General features: G+C 32.1%; 3 protein-coding genes across 4 annotated transcripts in view; 1 reads left to right on the top strand and 2 right to left on the bottom strand.

Annotated features, from left to right (window-relative positions):
- Positions 1-1,253: 1,253 nt before the first annotated feature.
- On the bottom strand, positions 1,254-2,424 carry LOC116337419 (60S ribosomal protein L23). The gene is made up of 4 exons (XM_031761975.1): positions 2,332-2,424; positions 1,911-1,994; positions 1,656-1,783; positions 1,254-1,549 (listed from the first exon to the last, which is right to left on the bottom strand). Exons 1-4 carry the CDS (start codon positions 2,342-2,344, stop codon positions 1,352-1,354), a joined length of 423 nt encoding a protein of 140 aa, XP_031617835.1. The 5' UTR covers positions 2,345-2,424; the 3' UTR covers positions 1,254-1,351.
- A 299-nt stretch (positions 2,425-2,723) lies between these two features.
- LOC116337820 (metaxin-2-like) lies at positions 2,724-4,581 on the top strand. Its single transcript, XM_031762734.1, has 5 exons — positions 2,724-2,863; positions 2,959-3,065; positions 3,131-3,370; positions 3,436-3,677; positions 4,241-4,581. Exons 1-5 carry the CDS (start codon positions 2,818-2,820, stop codon positions 4,422-4,424), a joined length of 819 nt encoding a protein of 272 aa, XP_031618594.1. The 5' UTR covers positions 2,724-2,817; the 3' UTR covers positions 4,425-4,581.
- Positions 4,582-7,513: 2,932 nt separating this feature from the next.
- LOC116337819 (calcium uniporter protein, mitochondrial) overlaps positions 7,514-19,089 on the bottom strand; it is a 32,554-nt gene continuing 20,978 nt past the window's right edge. Inside the window, exons 3-9 of one of the 2 annotated variants that reach the window (XM_031762732.1) lie at positions 15,271-15,499; positions 13,216-13,321; positions 12,907-13,008; positions 12,468-12,521; positions 12,237-12,386; positions 11,752-11,828; positions 11,007-11,671 (exon numbers count right to left, since the gene is read on the bottom strand). In XM_031762732.1, coding sequence (XP_031618592.1) covers positions 11,653-11,671; positions 11,752-11,828; positions 12,237-12,386; positions 12,468-12,521; positions 12,907-13,008; positions 13,216-13,321; positions 15,271-15,499 — 737 coding nt within the window. In that variant the 3' untranslated portion in view covers positions 11,007-11,652. Of the gene's footprint in view, positions 9,129-11,006; positions 11,672-11,751; positions 11,829-12,236; positions 12,387-12,467; positions 12,522-12,906; positions 13,009-13,215; positions 13,322-15,270; positions 15,500-19,089 lie in introns of those variants that run through there. The other variant, XM_031762731.1, reaches the window with a different exon arrangement.

Raw genomic sequence — 19,089 nt, 5'->3', positions numbered from 1 at the left:
ATATCCAATGTCTTCCTCAATGAAAGGTTAAAATCAGACAATATATAACAAGCTTATATACCTATAACAATCACTTCTATTGTTTTCACTTCGCATCATCTGCTGACGATATCTAGATGAGCTGTAATATCCAGATGACGGTAGCTAAATATATTGTCTGGTTAAAATTGAATTTTGAGTGTTTTTCTAGTACATTTAAAATGTTGAAAAATGTAATGCTTTGACCCGGTTTAATGGTAATTATCAAGTCAACTAGAACGAAGATTATATACAGGTTCATAAAAATTCATGTTAGGTAACTGGAAGTCCATTTAGAATTTCATGAAGAAAAAGCCAACGAAATGCAGAAGAAGAAGGCGCTGAAATGCAGCTTATATACTCAGAAAATGGGTGGTAAACATTGTGACTGGACACATCGGAATATTGCTGTTGATCATTGGCCGAATGTATTAGAAGAGGAAATTGTGATGGAATACAACGATAATGCCAATCAACAACCACCAAACTTACACAAAACAACCTGGAATCGTGACATCGTTGCTGCCAAAGCATTTATATGAAACAATAATTTGTTTACTTAAATGAAATTTCAATTTTATGCAGGAGATTTTGACCTTTTTCGATTGGCCAGCACCGTTAGCACGACGAAGACCATCTCCATGGCAATTAGTTCATAACAATCTGCAACCTTAATAGTTATTATTTTACTCGAACTTATATAAAAATTATTATGGTTTAGTATTTCGAGGAAGTACCAAAGGTATCCAGACTATGAATCAATTCATTTTTTTTTATCATATTAATTGTATTTTTTCTCTAGTTTTCTTCCATTGTGACGTTGAATTTGACTGAAATTACACACAAATCTGGCTCCAAATTGGAACGTGAACTTATACCTGATAGTGGATTATTTTGTGTGGTAGGGTATACCAAACGATAACGTCTTTTTTTCTATGATCCGTGTTTGTTTGGATTTTTATTTTATTTGAATGTTGATGCCCTGCTAAAGTTTATTTGAAATGAAAAAAGGCAAAACAAACTACCAATGACAACCAATTTTATGAAAAATTGCACTTCTTGATCAAAAAAATATCACATGTGTTCTTTAGAAAGAAAACTGGTCCGATTCGAATTCGAATACCTTTTTGACATGTGAGCGTCATCGTAAACGTATATCTGTCAAATAACAAAAAAACAATGTGGGAAAAAATGTCTGTGAAGAATAAAAAGATGAAATAAAAACAAAACGACAGTTCAACTTCATCAAAATTGGAAATTTTTATTTATTATCTCAATTTTGGTATAAGCTTAAACGTGTGCATGGTCATTGATGGTTTTGATCGTTTCACTTTTAAGCAATCGAACTTGAATTCGAAGCAATACGAGGCCATAAATCGGCGCATTCTTTTGCGACTGGACCAGTAATAGCGGAACCTTTCATTTCACCCTTGTTATTCACTATCACGCCCGCATTGTCCTCGAAGTATATAAACACCCCGTCCCGTCTTCGGAATGGTTTTCGTTGCCGAATCACAACGGCAGGCATAACCTAAAATTGTTACGAAAATACAAAACATACACACATTTCATTAGTATACACATTTATCAAGTGCACTTCACACAATGTGTTTTCAATTTGAAATAACAATGCACACCTTTTTACGCAATTCTGGCTTTCCTTTTTTGACAGTGGCGACGAACATGTCACCAGCTCCAGCAGCTGGCAAACGATTCAAACGACCACGGATGCCATGAACAGCGATTACATACAAGTTTTTACCACCTGAAATTCAATGAAAACGTGTTCTTGTATTAATCGAAATTACAATCATTAAAACCGTGATGGGATGTCGAAAATCAAAATTGTCGCTTGAAATAATTTGTAAAATCAAAGTCCAGCGTGTAATTACCTGTGTTGTCAGCGCAGTTAATAACAGCACCAACTGGCAAACCAAGTGAGATACGGAATTTTCCTCCGGCGGTACCACCACGACCTTAAAATATTCCCAAGAAAAATCACACAATTCATTTAATATTCGTTAGTTATGATAAATTTAAGTCAAATATCTCAGACGATTACGAAGTCTCGGTTAAGCATATTCACTCAACGTGACTATCGTGACTATCAAACAAAACACAAAACACTTTGACAATGTACATCATACCGATGGCCAAGCCGATTTTCGTCAAAGTTAAAAAATTCCCAATAAATTTGGAAAATTTTTATGAAATTTCACTCGAAATCGATCCATCGGCACATATATTTGTACGATGATCAAAAATAATTGGTAAATTTTGTGATTTTTAGCGATTTTTTTCAAAAATAATTACCTCTCTTCGACATTGTGAAGTGTTTTCTGCGAAAGGGAAATACACAAAGAAGGAGACAATATTGAAGTTTCCGGTAAGAAGCCCAAAAGTCAGTTGAATCGATCTAAAAAATGTGACATTTACATTTTAGCAGTGGTAAGAATTTTAGTACCCGATTTCACATCGACATACTTAACAATATCTCATATGGTTAACGAGAGAAAATTCATTCGGCGACGTTTTATTTATACGAAATATTTTCTTTTCTATTTTTAAAATTTGTTTTTATTTACAAAATTTAAAAATGCGATTTTTTTTGTACTTGAAAACTACATTTTACAGAGTATTTCGAACTAGTTTGTACGAAATGATGGTATTCAACGCACTCTATTGGTCAAATTGTGACTGACAATTTGTCAACATCAAATAAACCACCAAGGGAAAAAAACTAAACTGGAATTATTCTTGCAAATAAAATAAATTTAAATTATTTGAAAAAAAAAGAGAATGAGTTCTCCAGTGACCAGTCAGCTGCTTGAGCAGGAAATCATGGGTAAATTAGATGAAAATCAAATGACATCATTATTTCTGAAATGTGTTTGCGTACATGTTCGGATTACGTCTAATTTCAATTTATTACACACATAGCTGAAGAACCTTGGTGTAGCGAAACAAAATTATATCAACCATACGAAGCTGAGCAGATTCTGTTGGCCGAAAATGCGAGCTGTTTGGCTGTTAAAGCATATTTAAATGTAATGTCTGACATCGATCATTTAAAAAAAAATCCAATTTAATCAATGTCAATGCCAACTTATAGATGTGTAATTTACCTTACACAACCGAACCGTGTGCAAATGCTGAATATATGTCTCCGGGGGGTCATATGACAAAGTTACCTGTGCTACAATGCGGTGCATTTGTTGTATCTGAATTGGAACCAATCGTCAATTTGGTTGAACGAAAGGGATTTTCTTTGACTGCACAAATGGACGTTGACGAGAAAAATGATCTGAGAGCCTATCTAAGTTTAACGGAGAAGATTTTTACAAATGCCGAAGTAAGTGAATTCATTTTTATTTGCATTTGAAATTTAATTGCAAAATTGTGCCAATTTACTTTAAGCTATACATTTGTTGGATGGACAAGCAAACACTTGAAGAAGTCACTTACAGGCGATATGGATCAGTTTATCCATGGCCATTGAATCACATACAAAATTATCGCAAACGCAACGCAGTTGTTAAGAAATTAAAAGTATTCAATTGGGCATCGTATACGAACGAACAAGTTGTGAAAAAAGTGCGCAAATGTTGTGTATTCTTGAAAGAGAAATTAGGAAATAATCAATACTTCTATGGAGATAGGTAAATTTTATTTAATAACCCATGTCTAAATATCATGACTGACTATGTAACCAAGGGCGTCTAAATTGATTAAATTTGACAAAAATCAACTGAAATTGGCTCAATCATTTTGGTCATGTCGAAGTCAGTCAGTCAAGATATTTTGCAAAACAAAAATGTTGGATTTGATACTCATGTGAAAAAGGTTAGACTATTATTTGTCTTATTTTGTTCGAGGCAATCACATCTAGACAGCCAAAATGTCCGGCTGACTAGATGGTCATCATTTTTTTTGACACGAATATGTTTAATTCCAGACAATATATTTGAATATTTTCAGTCAGCTGAATCACCTCAGGAAGCTAACATCATACGCTGTAATGGAGTGAAAACCACAGAAGTGATTATAACATTGAACGTGTCTTCTTAACTATCACAATCACTTCCATTGCTTACACTCCATTTCATCGCCTGACGTTAGCTTCCTGAGCTAATTTATTCGGCTGAAAGTATTTCAATTTAATATCTGCTTGATTCGGCCATTCTTTCTAAATAATATTATATTGAATTGATTTTTTTTTCAGTCCAACTGAGCTGGATGCCTTAGTTTTTGGCCATATTTTTACAATTTTGACCACACCGTTGCCCAATAATAATCTCCAACACTTGATCAAAAATAATTTCGGAACCCTTGTCGATCTGTGCTTTAGAATTGAAAAGGAGTACTTCAGTAAAATTCCCGAAGTATCGACCCACAAAAACAAGTGAAATAATAGTACAAATGCAATAAATTAGTAAACACCAAAATAAGAAAATAATTGTTTAACATAATTTGTATATTTTCTCCTTTTTTTATTATTTTTGCTTGAAATTTGTTAACATGTTATTATATTATGGGCCATTGAAGAAAACCACAAAAGTAATTTCAAAAAGAAAATAATTAAAATTTAACATTTAAACAAAAAAAAAAAACAGTTGAATATCTTTGTTTTTATTTTTAAAAAAAATTTGTTTCAATTTCTCGGCTACGAATTTAAAATACAGCTAAAAGCTATAGCTAACAGCATGAAAAAAATTCCAGAAAGAATTAAGGCCTCTCAATTCTTAGATTGAAAAAGATCACACCGATGACAGAGTTAGTCGGTATGGCGTGGATCTTCAACTAAATCTATATCATCAAGACTACCATGGTGCTAAAAGATTGTATACAACTAATTGGATTTTCGCATTCATATCTCAAATGCAATGAGAAGAACAAGAACATTGAAGATCTATACAAACAAATTCCATTGGACACTGGACATTAAATCGTTGTTCGATTTGAAATTCGTATTTTCTTTTTAAATTACATTATGAAATGATTGTTGAACAATGAAATGATTGTTCGGTCGCCAGAAAATTGAGAAAATATGTAATGTCTCTATCTGATTGCAAAACCATTGTTCTTTTATCAGTATTCAATTTCAAACAAAAGAAATTTAGATTGTTTCGTATAAAAAATTTAAACGGTTGTGAGCAGCTAATAACAATATGCAAGTTTGATAGATTTAAAATGCTTAAAAGTAGACCCATGGTGAGTTATAAAAAAACTTCAGATGAAAAGCCACAAATAATTATAATCATTTTTCTGGTTGTTCTTCGATTCAAATGTACATTAATATTATTCGATATGAAAACCAACTCATGTTTACCTTGCGTGCTATGTTAAAAGCTATTTATCTATCGTAGTTGAGAAACACAGATCTTTTCGGAGGAGGTGCTTTAACTTACTGCTTCTTTCATCTTTGGTTGAATGTAAAAATTCTTATTGGAATTAAATAAATGGTTAAATCGATCTGAAGGCGATTTTTGAATTAATTTCTTCAAATCCAAAGACATTTTTATCGAATTGTATTCGTTAAAGTATCATTCACAGTCTTTGCCATGTTATGCGTCCAATTGATTACGGTAAAGCTTAATACGTATTCTGGTTTTTATACAAAAAGACAGTTTGATGAATGAAAATCAATAACAAATTACAATAAAACATTATCAACTATTCTGGTTCAAAATGCGGCTGTTTTTTCAAGCCCCATTTGTGATTTCCGTCGAATCAGTTGTCCTCAATCATGTCAACTCTTGACGGCTTCAATCTAAATTGATTGATTTACTATATGTAGTTGGGCTTTATGTATTTGTAAAAATCTTAACTGCTGATTGGTTCAATTCAATTTAAAACGGTATTTTAAGATACATTGTATAGTATGTGAATGTTGGTTTGCTGTTCTTTTCTTTCAATTCTAATTTTGTTAAGGTATTTTTCTGTTTATATTTAGTCTAAGTTGGTATGCAGCAAGGCAACGATTAAAAACAAATATGGTGTTTGAACGTGGTCATCATTCTCATGTTCACATGCTCAAGAAACATTTTGGTTCTTTTTCTTCATGTTTTCAGAAACATTGAGCACGTGAACGATTAAAAACTCTATTTGTTCTCTATCTCTATAACAATGACATATTTCAAAAGAGATTTTTTTTTATATCAAAATGTTTCGTAAAAAGTTTAATGGAAGAAGAGTTTTATTTAAAAGCTGCATTGCTTTTCCCAAATATGATTTGAAAATAAATGAAGAGCAAACAGAAGAAAGAGAGAGGGAGAGAGACAGAGAATAAGAACTGATAAAATTGTGTGCTTTTATGAATCTTTAAAAATCTTCATTTTTTGTCAGAATTTCATTCTGATCCTTGATCATTTTCGTTTTTCCTTTAATCAATTCTTATCAAAGATTTCAATTAGTTTATCCTAAAGTTATGCATTTAATGTTATTTTAATAATTTTCATTAAAATGGGAGTGCGTGCGAGAGAATAAGAAAAGGTGGTACAAAATATATAATGCGTCTATAGTCATTCTAGTAAATGATTTAACTTTTCAGTAATGATGCACGAGGGTCTTCTGTATTATAACTTAAAAGATTGCCATATCTGGAAGCGAAGGCGGCTTAAATCAGTCGAGTTTTTAACATCTTTCAACGTTATTCTTTGTCATTCTGATGAATTTATTCGATTTTTTTTGCAGAATTTCAGAAGAAAAAAAAATTTCTCCGAAAAGTGTCAAACTATTCTCAATCTGATACAAACGGTTTCAGATTGGGAAAAAAACATCTTAATTTTGGCTAAAAACCTATTGATGTGATTTCCGGTAACCGCGTTTTCAATTATCCACCCGGATGTCGATGCCATGCTCCGCTGATAATCGAGATCGTACTGTAGTTGAAAATGTATTCTTCTTGATCGAACAAAACTTATACTCAATGGCACAAAATGACTTTTATATATAACTTTTTATATCATAATTCAGAATTCCCAACCGCATCATCTTTGTATTTTTTTTATATCCATATCTTGAAGTATGAAATTCGTAGATTTTAAAATTACTTTTTTATAATTCTAGAAAAAAATATCTGAGAGTCAAACACTATGGTAAACGTGCTAGGGGTTATACACCAATTATAAAACTTTGGATTATGTGAATCACAGTGAATCAGATAAATCATGTCAATTCCCCAAGTAAACGTATGTTTATAGATAGAACAACGAAAAATCGGCAAATCAATCAATTGAATAAAAATATATGTATTTTAGAGCTTCCTGTGCTCTGATAGGAATTGATCGTTGACATTTTTATAGATTGTCGAACTGGAGTCGAAGTGACTTGATTTATATCGCAATGCTTTATATAAAAAAAATTAAAATAATTCACTCTATATTAAAGTCACAACCCAGGAATATGCTTAAAAGTCTACTATTTTTCGTCAACGGAATCAAACAAAATTCACATACACACAGAGGCACTAAACATAAATTAAAACAAATCAAAGGAGTTTAAAAAAATAATAAAATAAAACAATGAATCACTTTATTCAAACGGATTTATGACCAGAATGCCTGTAAAATCATTGTCTAGGGCAAATACAAAGACCCTATTTCAATGAAATTACAACATTTTTTGTCTTCTTTGTATTTTTCATTCCAAGCAAAATTTTCCTAACTAATCGCTCAAAAAAAAACATAAAAATAATAAGCACAGAAATGCGATATTGCCATTTCAGAAGTGAATTCATGGATTCATCATCGGTAGGCGGTTTTAGTGTTTATTCGCAATAAACAATCCAATAGAGTCTAAGAGTACTTAAGTACTTAACACAGTAAACGTGAAAATATTTAACAGCATTTTTTTGGGTAAGCATTGTTTTTTTTTGTCGAAAAAATGTTTCTCATCTCTTTTGAATATTACTATTTTAGTTTTGTCATGATTCCCGGTAATTTTTTTTCTTCAACGTAGTTTTCAACAAGTAACTATCTCATTTTTATTCTTACTGAATTTTATTCAAAATCGTTATCAAACAAAAAAAAAAAGAACAAATAAAGTGGAAAATGTTTACTTTCTCACTTATAATCTATTAAAATTGCACTCGGCGCCAATATTATGAAATACATTTTGTTCTTAATGACTCAATGCTTTGATTTTCCTATTAATATTACAAAATAATTCATTATTTTCTGTTTTCTTAATTTTTTTTTTGTATTTGTTTCATATTACACCAAAACATCAAAAGATATTGAATATTTGAATGAAAAAAAGAAGAAACGAGAATAGAAAACAGTTTATCATCAGCCAGAATATCCATTTAAAACAATGACTTATTTGATTATATTCACACGAGAAACAAACCCGACAAATTATTTTCGAATTTTTATCAAAATATGGATTTGTTAGATTTTCTTCTAATATCGGCATATTTTTCGGCAGAAAACTTTCTGAACACAAATAATAAAACAATCAAGTTAGCTTTGACAAGTGTGCGCACGCATGCCAAAATATTGCGACATTAAAAAGGGAACCTTACAAATTCATATTTTGGTGAGATTTCAAAACTAATTTGTCGAATTTGTTTCTTCTGTGTTTATTTGGTTGTTATTGGATCTGAATTATTATCTTCAGGTCCTATTGACTGAGTATAGTATATATGTTTGAAGGAAAACGAGTAAAATAGGCATAAATTTCTTTGAGTTTTGAAATGAAAAATTGGTTGATTTTTAAAGTTGGTTGTTATAACTGAGAGGGCGGGGGTTGTGTGTGTGTGTTGTGGTGCATGAGTATGTGTTTTGTTTCTATTTTTTAAATTTTTTCGCCGTTGACTCAAGGATGCTGGCCAGTCTTTCGGTTAATGGCTTCTTTGTGGTATCTGTATTTGTTGCTAAAGCCATTTGAAGTAGTTGATCGCTCGCACTGTTTGTAGCATTCAGCTTAAAAGTTGATGATGGTGAATGTCGTAAATAGAGCGGATCACGAAGTCGTCGTAAATCATTTTCAATACCATGAGCTTCTTCCTTCAATTGATTGTATCGAACCACATCGAATCCTTTCTTTTTCGCCTTTTTATGTACAGCAATTAAAAATTGTCTATCTTTTACTTCTGGCAAATTGTATTCCTGAAAAATTCCGATTTCCGGATGAAAAACGAAAAAAAGAAGATGATAAAAACATTAAAATCACATTAAGATCTCATCAAACGATTTAATTTTCTTACAAAAATTCGGATTAGTTCTTGAAAAAGAATGAAAAAGCATAGAATTATCGAATTAAATGTGAGAATGTGCGGTGCAGATGAAATGATTAAATTGAAATAAATGTGTGAAGCAAAAGCTCGACTAATTAGTAAGGATTTTTGAGATGTGTAACACATTCCATGTCTTTTGAAAACGAAAATGAAAAATAACAAAAGATGACACATGCGAAAAGAAAGTTTTTTTTGAGGTTTTTCCTTTTACGTTATTGCACTCAAACTTTTTTTTGACAGAAACAACAAAAAACACTAAAACAATTCAACGCTAAGTCCACTTTATGGTGTTTTCGACAACAAAATATTTTCAAGCATGCAATTGATTACACATATAACTAATCGAAATCAATAATCTCTGCTCTCAATTCAACCGTATACCAATTTGTTTGACGTTTCCATTATAAGTTTTATTGGGATTATTGAGCGTTGAGGCTTTGTATCGAGTCACAACAAATTAGTTTTTAGCTGAAAACAATATTTTACTACTCAGAAACTATGAATCCATCGGAAAAAGGATGCGATGAACCACTTAACTACAATGCATGTTTGGAAGCGTTCTATTCGATACAATTGGTAAACTCTTGGATAAAACTAGATGTTACGTGCTAGAAATGCATTTGTTGCAAAACGGATGTATACCGATTTTTTTGGAGCCGGGATACATGGCAACATTTATTTTAAAGCGCTCAGCAATGAGTGGTTTGCTCTGAAGACATTTTAACAAAATTGCTAGTACCGTTCATTGTTCACTGTGTGACTTTCTTCATTTTATTTAATTCCTTAAATTCATGTGCCATAAAATTGCAATTAAACAGTATTAAGCGTTTAATTATTTCTTGATAATTAAAAATAAGTTACAACGCAAGTAAAATGTTACGTAAAATTTGATTTATGGTATTGAAATTCATTTTCAACATGTCGCCCCAATTTCGGTATTGTCATTTTGCGTGTGGATGTGAAAAGTATTCAAATGAAGAAATATGTCAACATTGTTGAACTTTGAATAACCTACAGCGTGCATTTCACTGATGGAATGTCCGATAAATTTTTGTTCATCAAAATCGAAAGCTCATGGGAAAAATGGTTTTGTTTGTTAAATTTGAAGATGCAATTTACAGGAATGCATTTCAATATCAATACGCGTGCATTTTCTATGTACATTTTTATTGCAAACAAAAATTCCCCGGCCGCATATTTCATGCACGAAGATGCTCATGTGTGTACTTTCTTTGTTCCGCTATGAGAAAAAAGGAAAATTTGAAAGTATTGTGCGTGGCAATCTTCATCGGACTTTTTTTCTCTTTCTTTTTTACTTAATATAGAATGATCTCATGTTCATAAATTGCATACATTGTATGAAAAAATAAAATAAATAAAATAATGTAAAATAAAATAACTTCAATTATTGATGCATTAAAATGTGCCGCACGGAATGTAGTACAAATTGCAGACATTTTGTTTCACTTGTGTTGTTCATTTGCTGTTTTTTTTTTGTCGATGATTGTTCAGTATGTTTTTAATTTCTCTATTTCTGATGAAATCCCTCAACGAATTCACGTGAAATTCACACCTGCGATACGTCATAATTAATGCAAGTGCACCTGATTTATCTGACGCTTTGAAACGCACTAAATTTTCAATAATTATAATATAAATGGATTATAACATAGAGAGATAGATAAATAACAACAACAATAACAAATTTTTTTAACGATAATACATTAATTGAAAATGATAATGTGGAGGGCAGTGGAAAATGAATAACATAGAGACAACACATAAACACGGTACACGCACACTCATCGATTAAGATGAATTGAATGCAAATAGTCGCTTCTTTGGATGCGATGGAAAAACAAAAGAAGAACAAAAAAAAAATGGTACGATTATCAATCAGGAAAATATATGTTCACTATCGAGGTCACTATATTATTTTATACTATATTGTGGTAGCGCTTTTTCTTACAATCTTTTTATTTGACTGTATAATGTTTGTGTGTGTGTGTGTGTGTTTTTATCGGCGAAATAAATTAGTGGGTGTTTTGTGTGCATGTTTCTGTTTTCAATATGTATCAAGTGTCGTGTAATGTTTGTTTAAAGTTTTGCATAAATTTTGATTATGTTTATGTTGTGTTGTTGTTGTTTTTTTTTCGTATGGTATACAAAATACTTTACCATTAAAAGATAGTGTTCTCTGATTTGCTGTGTGGCTGTTGCACGCATGTTCAGAATTTCTCGCATTCAATAAATTTTTTTTCAAAGCGATTGATTTGTGCGTACGAAATTGTCTGTGTCTTTCGGTTTGTTTTTGTTTCTGTTTATGGTTTTGCTTTTGCTCACATTTCAATATGCATGATAATAAATTTATAAATACAAAATCAAATTCATTCCGATCATTCGTCAGGCTGCAATCTATAGTATGTATATAGTTTTTCATAAATTTTGTTTAAAAAAGAAGTGCGCTTAAGTGCGAAGCCGTAAATGCTATTTACACAAAGTAGAAATAGTGTTGAGGAGATGTAATGATGATGGTAGTATTAGAGCGTAGAAGGTGCAATTTGGATGGAATCTTTTATTTTATAGATATGTATAGTATTTGAGTTTTTTTTTTTCGTGAGTGAAGCAAAGAGAAAAGATAGAGAATCAAAGAAAAAAAAAGAAAACAAATTAAAATGTGAATTCAATTCGTTCGAGAGAAGAGAGTATCAATTAAGAAAGAAATTATTTTTTTTAATCAAATGAAATCAAATCAGCTAGTAGAAAGCTTGTTCATTCAACACATATTTAGTTTAAAGAGAAAAATAAATCGATTAATTTCGTGATAGGTAATATATGCGTGCGGCTCATTACTTTTAAAGTAATGCTCATCAGATTTTTTTCTACTTTTTCTTCTCTTTAGTTTTTTTTCTTAAATTAGAAATATATGTGTTTTTTTTTCTCATTTCGAATAGTCGATAAATTTCCATCCATGTTTTACCTGTTTGGTTAAACAATAATAAGCGTAGGCAGCCATTGCAGTTCCATAAGTAACGAAATATGTGACCGGTTCCATAATATCCCATGAATATTCCCACCATGTCAATCGGGCCAGTACACCAAATTGCACGGACATCAAACCTAAACCTACCTGGGGGAGAATAACAAAAACAAAAAAAAAATCAAAATAATGTAAATTATTATTATTAAATTATATATTATCTAAACCTACCCATGTCAAGTAGGATGTTTTTTTATCGGCAGTCAACGTAATCTCTTCTTTCAACTAAACGGTGGCGAAACGAGAGAAAAAGTGAATGAGCGTGTGAGAGGTGGGAAGGAAAAAAAACAGAACTTTTCTAAAAGAAAACATGAAATATTGGCATTCCTTTTGATTTTCTTTTCAAGCTTTTGATATATTCTTTTACTATTACGTACAATGAATCATGGGGTCAATCACGAAATTCTAGTGTATCTAGTTTTTAATAAGATTTAACTAGAAAACTAGAAAATTCTAGTGCGTGAAGTTGGCTCTCAGTAGTTTTTCATATAAATTATATGGCCTTTGGTGTGAAGTTGGCTTCGTTTGTGACGTCATTATTCGCACTAGATTTACTAGTTTTTCTAGTATTTACTAGCGTGATTCGCCCCATGCAATGAATCCTTCATACCTGTTCTAACGGTAGCAATTCTGTGTTTATTTCTTCTAAGCGTGTGTACATATCACGTTCTTTTTTTATTTGATGTTCACCTACATGAAGTGTTTCGTAAAGCTAGTTTGTTTTTGCGAGAGAGAGGGAGAGAGAGAAACGATTGAAATATCGATTAAAATTTTATTGAACTATGACTTCTGAAAAGATTTAAGATCAAAACGTGCTCCATTTCATTTTCAAGCGAAATGTATGTTTTTCGCAAAAGTTATTGTCGATTTTTGAATGATAATTGGCATAAAAGTTTTAATGAAAATATTATTTATTTACCTGCGCCACCAGCGATCGCACATCATTTATTTTTCCCATTTCTTCGATTGACGTTGCAGATCGCGGAGGAGGTTGAACATGATAACGTTTATCATTCACATGTAACCTGAAATTTAAAATAACGTATATGTAAATAAACCCAAAGTTGTGCTCCATTTGCGTTGGCATGTCGTATTTAGTTGCGAAAGTCTACAATGTAGACTCTACATTGTTTTTATGCAAAAATTATGCTTGTTAAATATTCAGGCACTAAGTGTACACTCAAGCCTCCGAAAATACCAAAACGAACTACGTTTTACATTCGAATGCTCAGGCCGATGAAAATCCGATGCGGAAAATGGCATAACGAGGATTTGTAATTACTCGAGTCTAAAATTATCGTCATCAATGAAACACGTTGCTTTCATGTTAATGGTAATGATTGTTCAACAACTACTTCTGTTTGCTAAATGCTTATGTACCGGTAATTCTCGAGTATGAAAACAGAGAAAATTAGTTTCAACAATTTAAAATCTCTTTCACAGTGAAATTTGAATCACAATTTTCTTGTCATGTGTTTATTTTTATCCCTTTTAACTCATCCCTTTTCGTACATACAGAAAAAACCCAGGGGCAAAGCAGTACTTGTATAATGATTCTAATGCCAAAGGTAATGCCAAACAAATATGCATATAATGCCACCTAATGCGATGTGTAGAAAAACAATGTCAAACGTACTTTTTCTTTCTTGAATGCGTCTTGCTTCTTGTTTTTAAAAACTTTAGCATATTTTTATTATAAACAAAATTTCAATATGAATATAAATAATTAATTTTCCGAAAATTAAAAACACGTCGAATATGCGCGTACAGCTAAACATGGATTCGATTCCGCTGAGAAAAGAGAAGTAAGATACTGTGACGTAAACAACGCAGCTACTCTGCATCGGTAGAGTTGACGTACGGTTGACATTATTTTCTATACATAGCATTGAGTGGCATTATATGTGTATTTATTGGCATTAAGTTTGCATCAGAATAATGGAACCCATACTGACGAGTTAGATTGTCATGACACTGGTGGTGGTCGTTTGAAAGTACGTCGGGTACATTGAGACAATATTCTAGTGTCTGTACTTTCGATTCTATATTTCTTACCATGCAAATTTCGGCCTACTAGATGATGTTGTTCAAACTACAAACAGTGGCGATCTAGAGTGGACATTTTGTCAACAAAAAATGCGTGTCGTTTCATTACTCTGGTTTGCATTAAAGTCATTGTTCTTATAGTACTGCCTTGCCCCTTGGAAAAAACTTACTTTAATGTAGGAAAATATGCCTCTTTAGTGAACATTATCAACAAACTGCAATATTCGGTGCGTTTTGACCAAAAATTGAAATGTATCAATATATCTTGTTTGCTTTGTATTCAAATGAATTGAAAATGAATTCACCTCAGATCAACATTGCAAACCAGTTCATTTGATATTTATGATTGTATTTCAAATACATTTGAGTTGCATATTCTATCCCATCGACTGTTTTACGTAATTTCATTTTCAAAGTGGAAATTTATAATGAAAAATCAGTACAATCCGATATCTATTGAATGAATTTGCACTCCCAGTTCTCTGTACAACTGTTGGTTTTCCATTGATAAATGAAAATAAAAAATGAATTTTATTTTTCGTTTTTGCTATCAAATATATAAAACTATAATTCATTTCGTTTGCTTGAGCGAAATGTGTGCAATGATGAAAATAAATTTGAAAATATAAATTGTCCATGAAAAACTAGAACGAAATCTCATCAAAACAAACTACGTAAAACTGGCATCAGGAGAAGAACAGAATACTTCCAACGTATTCACAACTTTTATCAACGCAACTTTTCTCTTTATCTACATTGACATATTCGCATTCAGTTCATCGAGTGTGGAATATAAGGAGTTTTTTTCATGTTCAATCAAAAGTTTCTCTATTAGATAACAAGCAGACATATGTCATTCATTTATAAGTGTGCATATTTGAGAGTGTGCATATTGCACATTAAATCGTGTGTATTATCGATAACTTACCAAAAACCATCATTCAGCAGACTTTCGATTGAACATGCAGCGGCTATGCGAATACCATCCTCATTCATAACAGCAGCTCGATCGATACCTTTGTCTTCGGCCAAAAGCATTTGCAAAAAGTCACCAACATTGTGGGATACCGGTCGTAGTGCAAATTGACATTTTTCATTTCGACTTGGCAATGGCACTGTCACATGCGGCAATCCTCTAATGTACTTAATAGTTACTTCTGAAAATAGACAAATAGAAATAATATCGAATGAATAAGTTTTTCGCATCGAATGAAAATCCAAGATTTATAAATATTTGAAATAAAATGATCGAACAATTATCGATCCATTTTGTGAATAGCAAAAAAAAAAAGGTTCTGTAAATTGACAGTTTGACAGAGTTATGCAAAAGTGGGTATGAGATTGATGAATGTGTATTATTCAGAGTGTTGTCGAATATTTTGTGAAGTGGGTTATTTTAAAATTCACTAGCATTTTCATGTGTTAAAGTTTCATCTGCATCTCTTCTCATTTCGTTTCTTAGAGAAGTGCATGAGATGAGTGTGTACATCTCTTTATGAATATTTTCAATATCACGAAAGTGAGAATATTTTCTAAAACAGACACCGATAATGAGCCAAATGATCAAGCAAAAAAAAAAAAACGGTGTCGATTGACCTCCTTTCGAATACATTGAAAAGGATGCAATGAGAAAATGTGAAGCAAGTGAGTTAGATGTGAGTTCATTAAAAATTTATCTACTTCAAATAGTTGTTCTTGTGCTTTTCAATTGCGAATTTTCCTTATTTTTCGATTTCCACTAGTATTTGTCAATTATTCGTGTGAGTGTATCAAGACACTTGGCATGGAAAAGTCGAAAAAAAGAGTTAGATTGCACACTGAAATGCCAAGAGAATTACGAAAATGCTGCCAATCAATTACATGTCTATGCTATTTGAAAACAATGTAAAAAACAAAAATAATCAACATCATTTTTATGTTTTCTGTTGTTGGCTTTTTCCATTTACTACTTTATCTTTGAGCTGAGCTCGGTAGCAGCAAATATTTTAATCAAGTTAATATAATTAAATATCTCGGCCGCTTTCGTGATTTTCAGATTGATAGATTCAACCGATGATGATGATGATGATGGTGATGATTATAAAAGCACTGTTGATTTGAGTAACAAAAAGGCACGCACATCCATATTCATTGCAGTATATGTACACACACAACACGATTGTTCATTGCATCGTTTATTTTCCATTGAATACACAACTAATTTAATATTTTCTATATCACATATAGAATCAATTGAATATGATATTCGGTGCGGTGAAACGATTCTGAGCGCGTATTATTATGAGTGTGATGCGGCTGTTCCATTGTTTGTGCTATTGAAATGGCAATGTTTTGTGTTGTTGTTGTTTCTGCTCTTTTCCTCAGCTCATATTTTTTGACCGTTTTTCGCTTACTTAGTGTATGGCACACAACAGTGCACTACTTGCTAGCACTTGCTGATCTCATTTTGCTTTGCGCACATTTTCTCTGTTTTCGAACTAATAACTGAAATAGTGCATACATTCAACAAAGTATGTTCGACTGTTCACGTCTACAAACCCCCATTGACGCTCTACTACTGTTGGTCTATGTGCTATCTCTCTCTCTCCCTCTCTCTCTTTCGTTGTAATGAAATTCAAAAGCGTCAAAGCTAAAAAGTTTGTCCGACCGATGCGTCGGTACCATTCGTATTATTCAACACTCACCGCATTTTCTTGGTGCATTTCATGCACTTGCCGATGCAGCTATATTGCGTACCGCAGTATAGACTTTTTGAGTGGTTTAAACACATACACACGCCACAGAATCACATAACCAAAACCAAATGCGAATTGAAACAGAAAAATCTATTAATTAAATTGTGGAGACTGTGTGAAAGGCAACACTCTTACTCCATTGAACATATAAAAACGGTATCAATCAAAGACTGATTCGATATCACTATAATTCAGTTCAGTTGACTTCCACTGAACTGATTTCAACGATTATTATATGCATAGCAATACGGAAAGTTACGGAAAGGATGGCCGTCTTGTTGAAGTGCATGTGCTTTGAGCATGTTTACACACCATACATATTGGACGTGTAAACAGTATTTTTGACTCTAAAAGGGTACGAAATGGGATCGATTCCAATTGAAATTATATTATCACCGTTTCATTAAATGATTTTCCATCGTTTTGGAGTGAATTGAGTGTTTTCCCACTTCAATACCGATCATTTCACAATCATTTTTATCTAAATTTCGTAGCGGGTTCGAGTGCGTTCATCAAAAAAAAAAAAAATACTATCTACCTTATTGCTCACACATCATATCATTGGTACAAGTGTTAAGATTGGGTCTAACAATTATTCTCAATATGAAAAAAATAATCTACAAATACGAAAGTAAACTCATTCATTAATAACATTATTATATATTTGCTTCGAGAACTGCACATGCATTTCGAAACAGCGTTTAAGTGTGCGGCAATGATAATTGATCATCTTAAGCACACTGTACACTGCTCCATAAAATCTATAGAGCATTAAAATTATGTTATGCGCCCTCACATATTCATTTATTCATACATTTCTTCATACTATATCTATTTTGTGTTCGAGTTTTTTACGGTTTTCCATCGTTTTTTTTTTTTTTTTTGTTCACTCGTTCTCTTCATCTCTCTTTTCTTCGGCTAACGCGGGCAATTCTTTCATTTCGGTTTGTGCGTTACGGTTTTTTTTTTCATTTAAAATTAGGCTTGAAAGGCACGCAAATATCACATAAAATCCAAATAACACTTCTCACTTGCTTCAAATTTTTGTTGATTTGGTCGGTTATTTCGCTGTTGTTTTATTTATTAGCTGTACTGGCAATATTCAACTACTTGCTTACGAAAAATGTGCAAACAAACTGACAGACAGCAAACGAATTGATAAACGGTTTACCAAATAGCGTGCACCGTGCCATCGTGTTTAAGTAGCCAACGAAGTGGTTTCAAATGGGACAAATTCATTTGGAATTGTTATTGTTGGCTTAATATCAACAGCGTATAATTGAGGTTTGCTGGTATGTTGAACGAATGTGTTCATTCGGGATCCTTTCATATTTATTATACACTTTTCAATATGATAAAAGTCATTTTGTCGTCAAATCAAGTCAATCTCTTTCTTCGATAAACGCATAAAAAATTCAGTCAAAAAAATCGCCAATCAAGACGAATGGAAATCGCATAGAAAATTCGTAAAATGTTAAGAGGGGAGAAATACCGATAAGAAAATTGCATAAGTTTATGATGTGAAGTGGATATTATTGTAGCGCTACACGAAATCAAACATCAGATTTAAAACCTATTTTGCGGAGATTATCAGTTAATTTGGCGAAGAAAAATCAACACATTTGTTAACTCTTTGCTCATCATCCAAATTGAATTGAGAGGCTTTCATCTAAAATACAATCGCACACGATTATAGCACTAGAGCCAAAGTGAGCGAATTCATTATAAAAACAGAAATAAATATTAACTCAATCGAAGAATATTAGCGCCGTTTCGCAGATGATGTTAATGTTGTTGTTATTTTTTTTTAAATAATTAAACCAAACCAATTAATAGCAGACATTGTACCGCATTTTGCAACCACGAAAATGTGTGGGCTTGTATAGTGTACGCACACAATGAACAAATGCAATACATTATAACGAGCTGTATCGTTGAAGCTTCGGCTTAAGCTTTGGATGGACTGGAGAAGGAAGCAGTAAACAAAGAGATTTTCTTTAAATGTGTATCAA

This window comes from Contarinia nasturtii, unplaced genomic scaffold (genome assembly GCF_009176525.2).
Source record: "Contarinia nasturtii isolate CC-2019 unplaced genomic scaffold, AAFC_CNas_1.1 Cnas_scaffold_285, whole genome shotgun sequence".
In the NCBI taxonomy this organism is placed as follows: Eukaryota; Metazoa; Arthropoda; class Insecta; order Diptera; family Cecidomyiidae; genus Contarinia; species Contarinia nasturtii.
The sequence above is the reverse complement of the archived record's forward strand: the minus strand, read 5'-3'. Positions and strand labels throughout refer to the sequence as shown.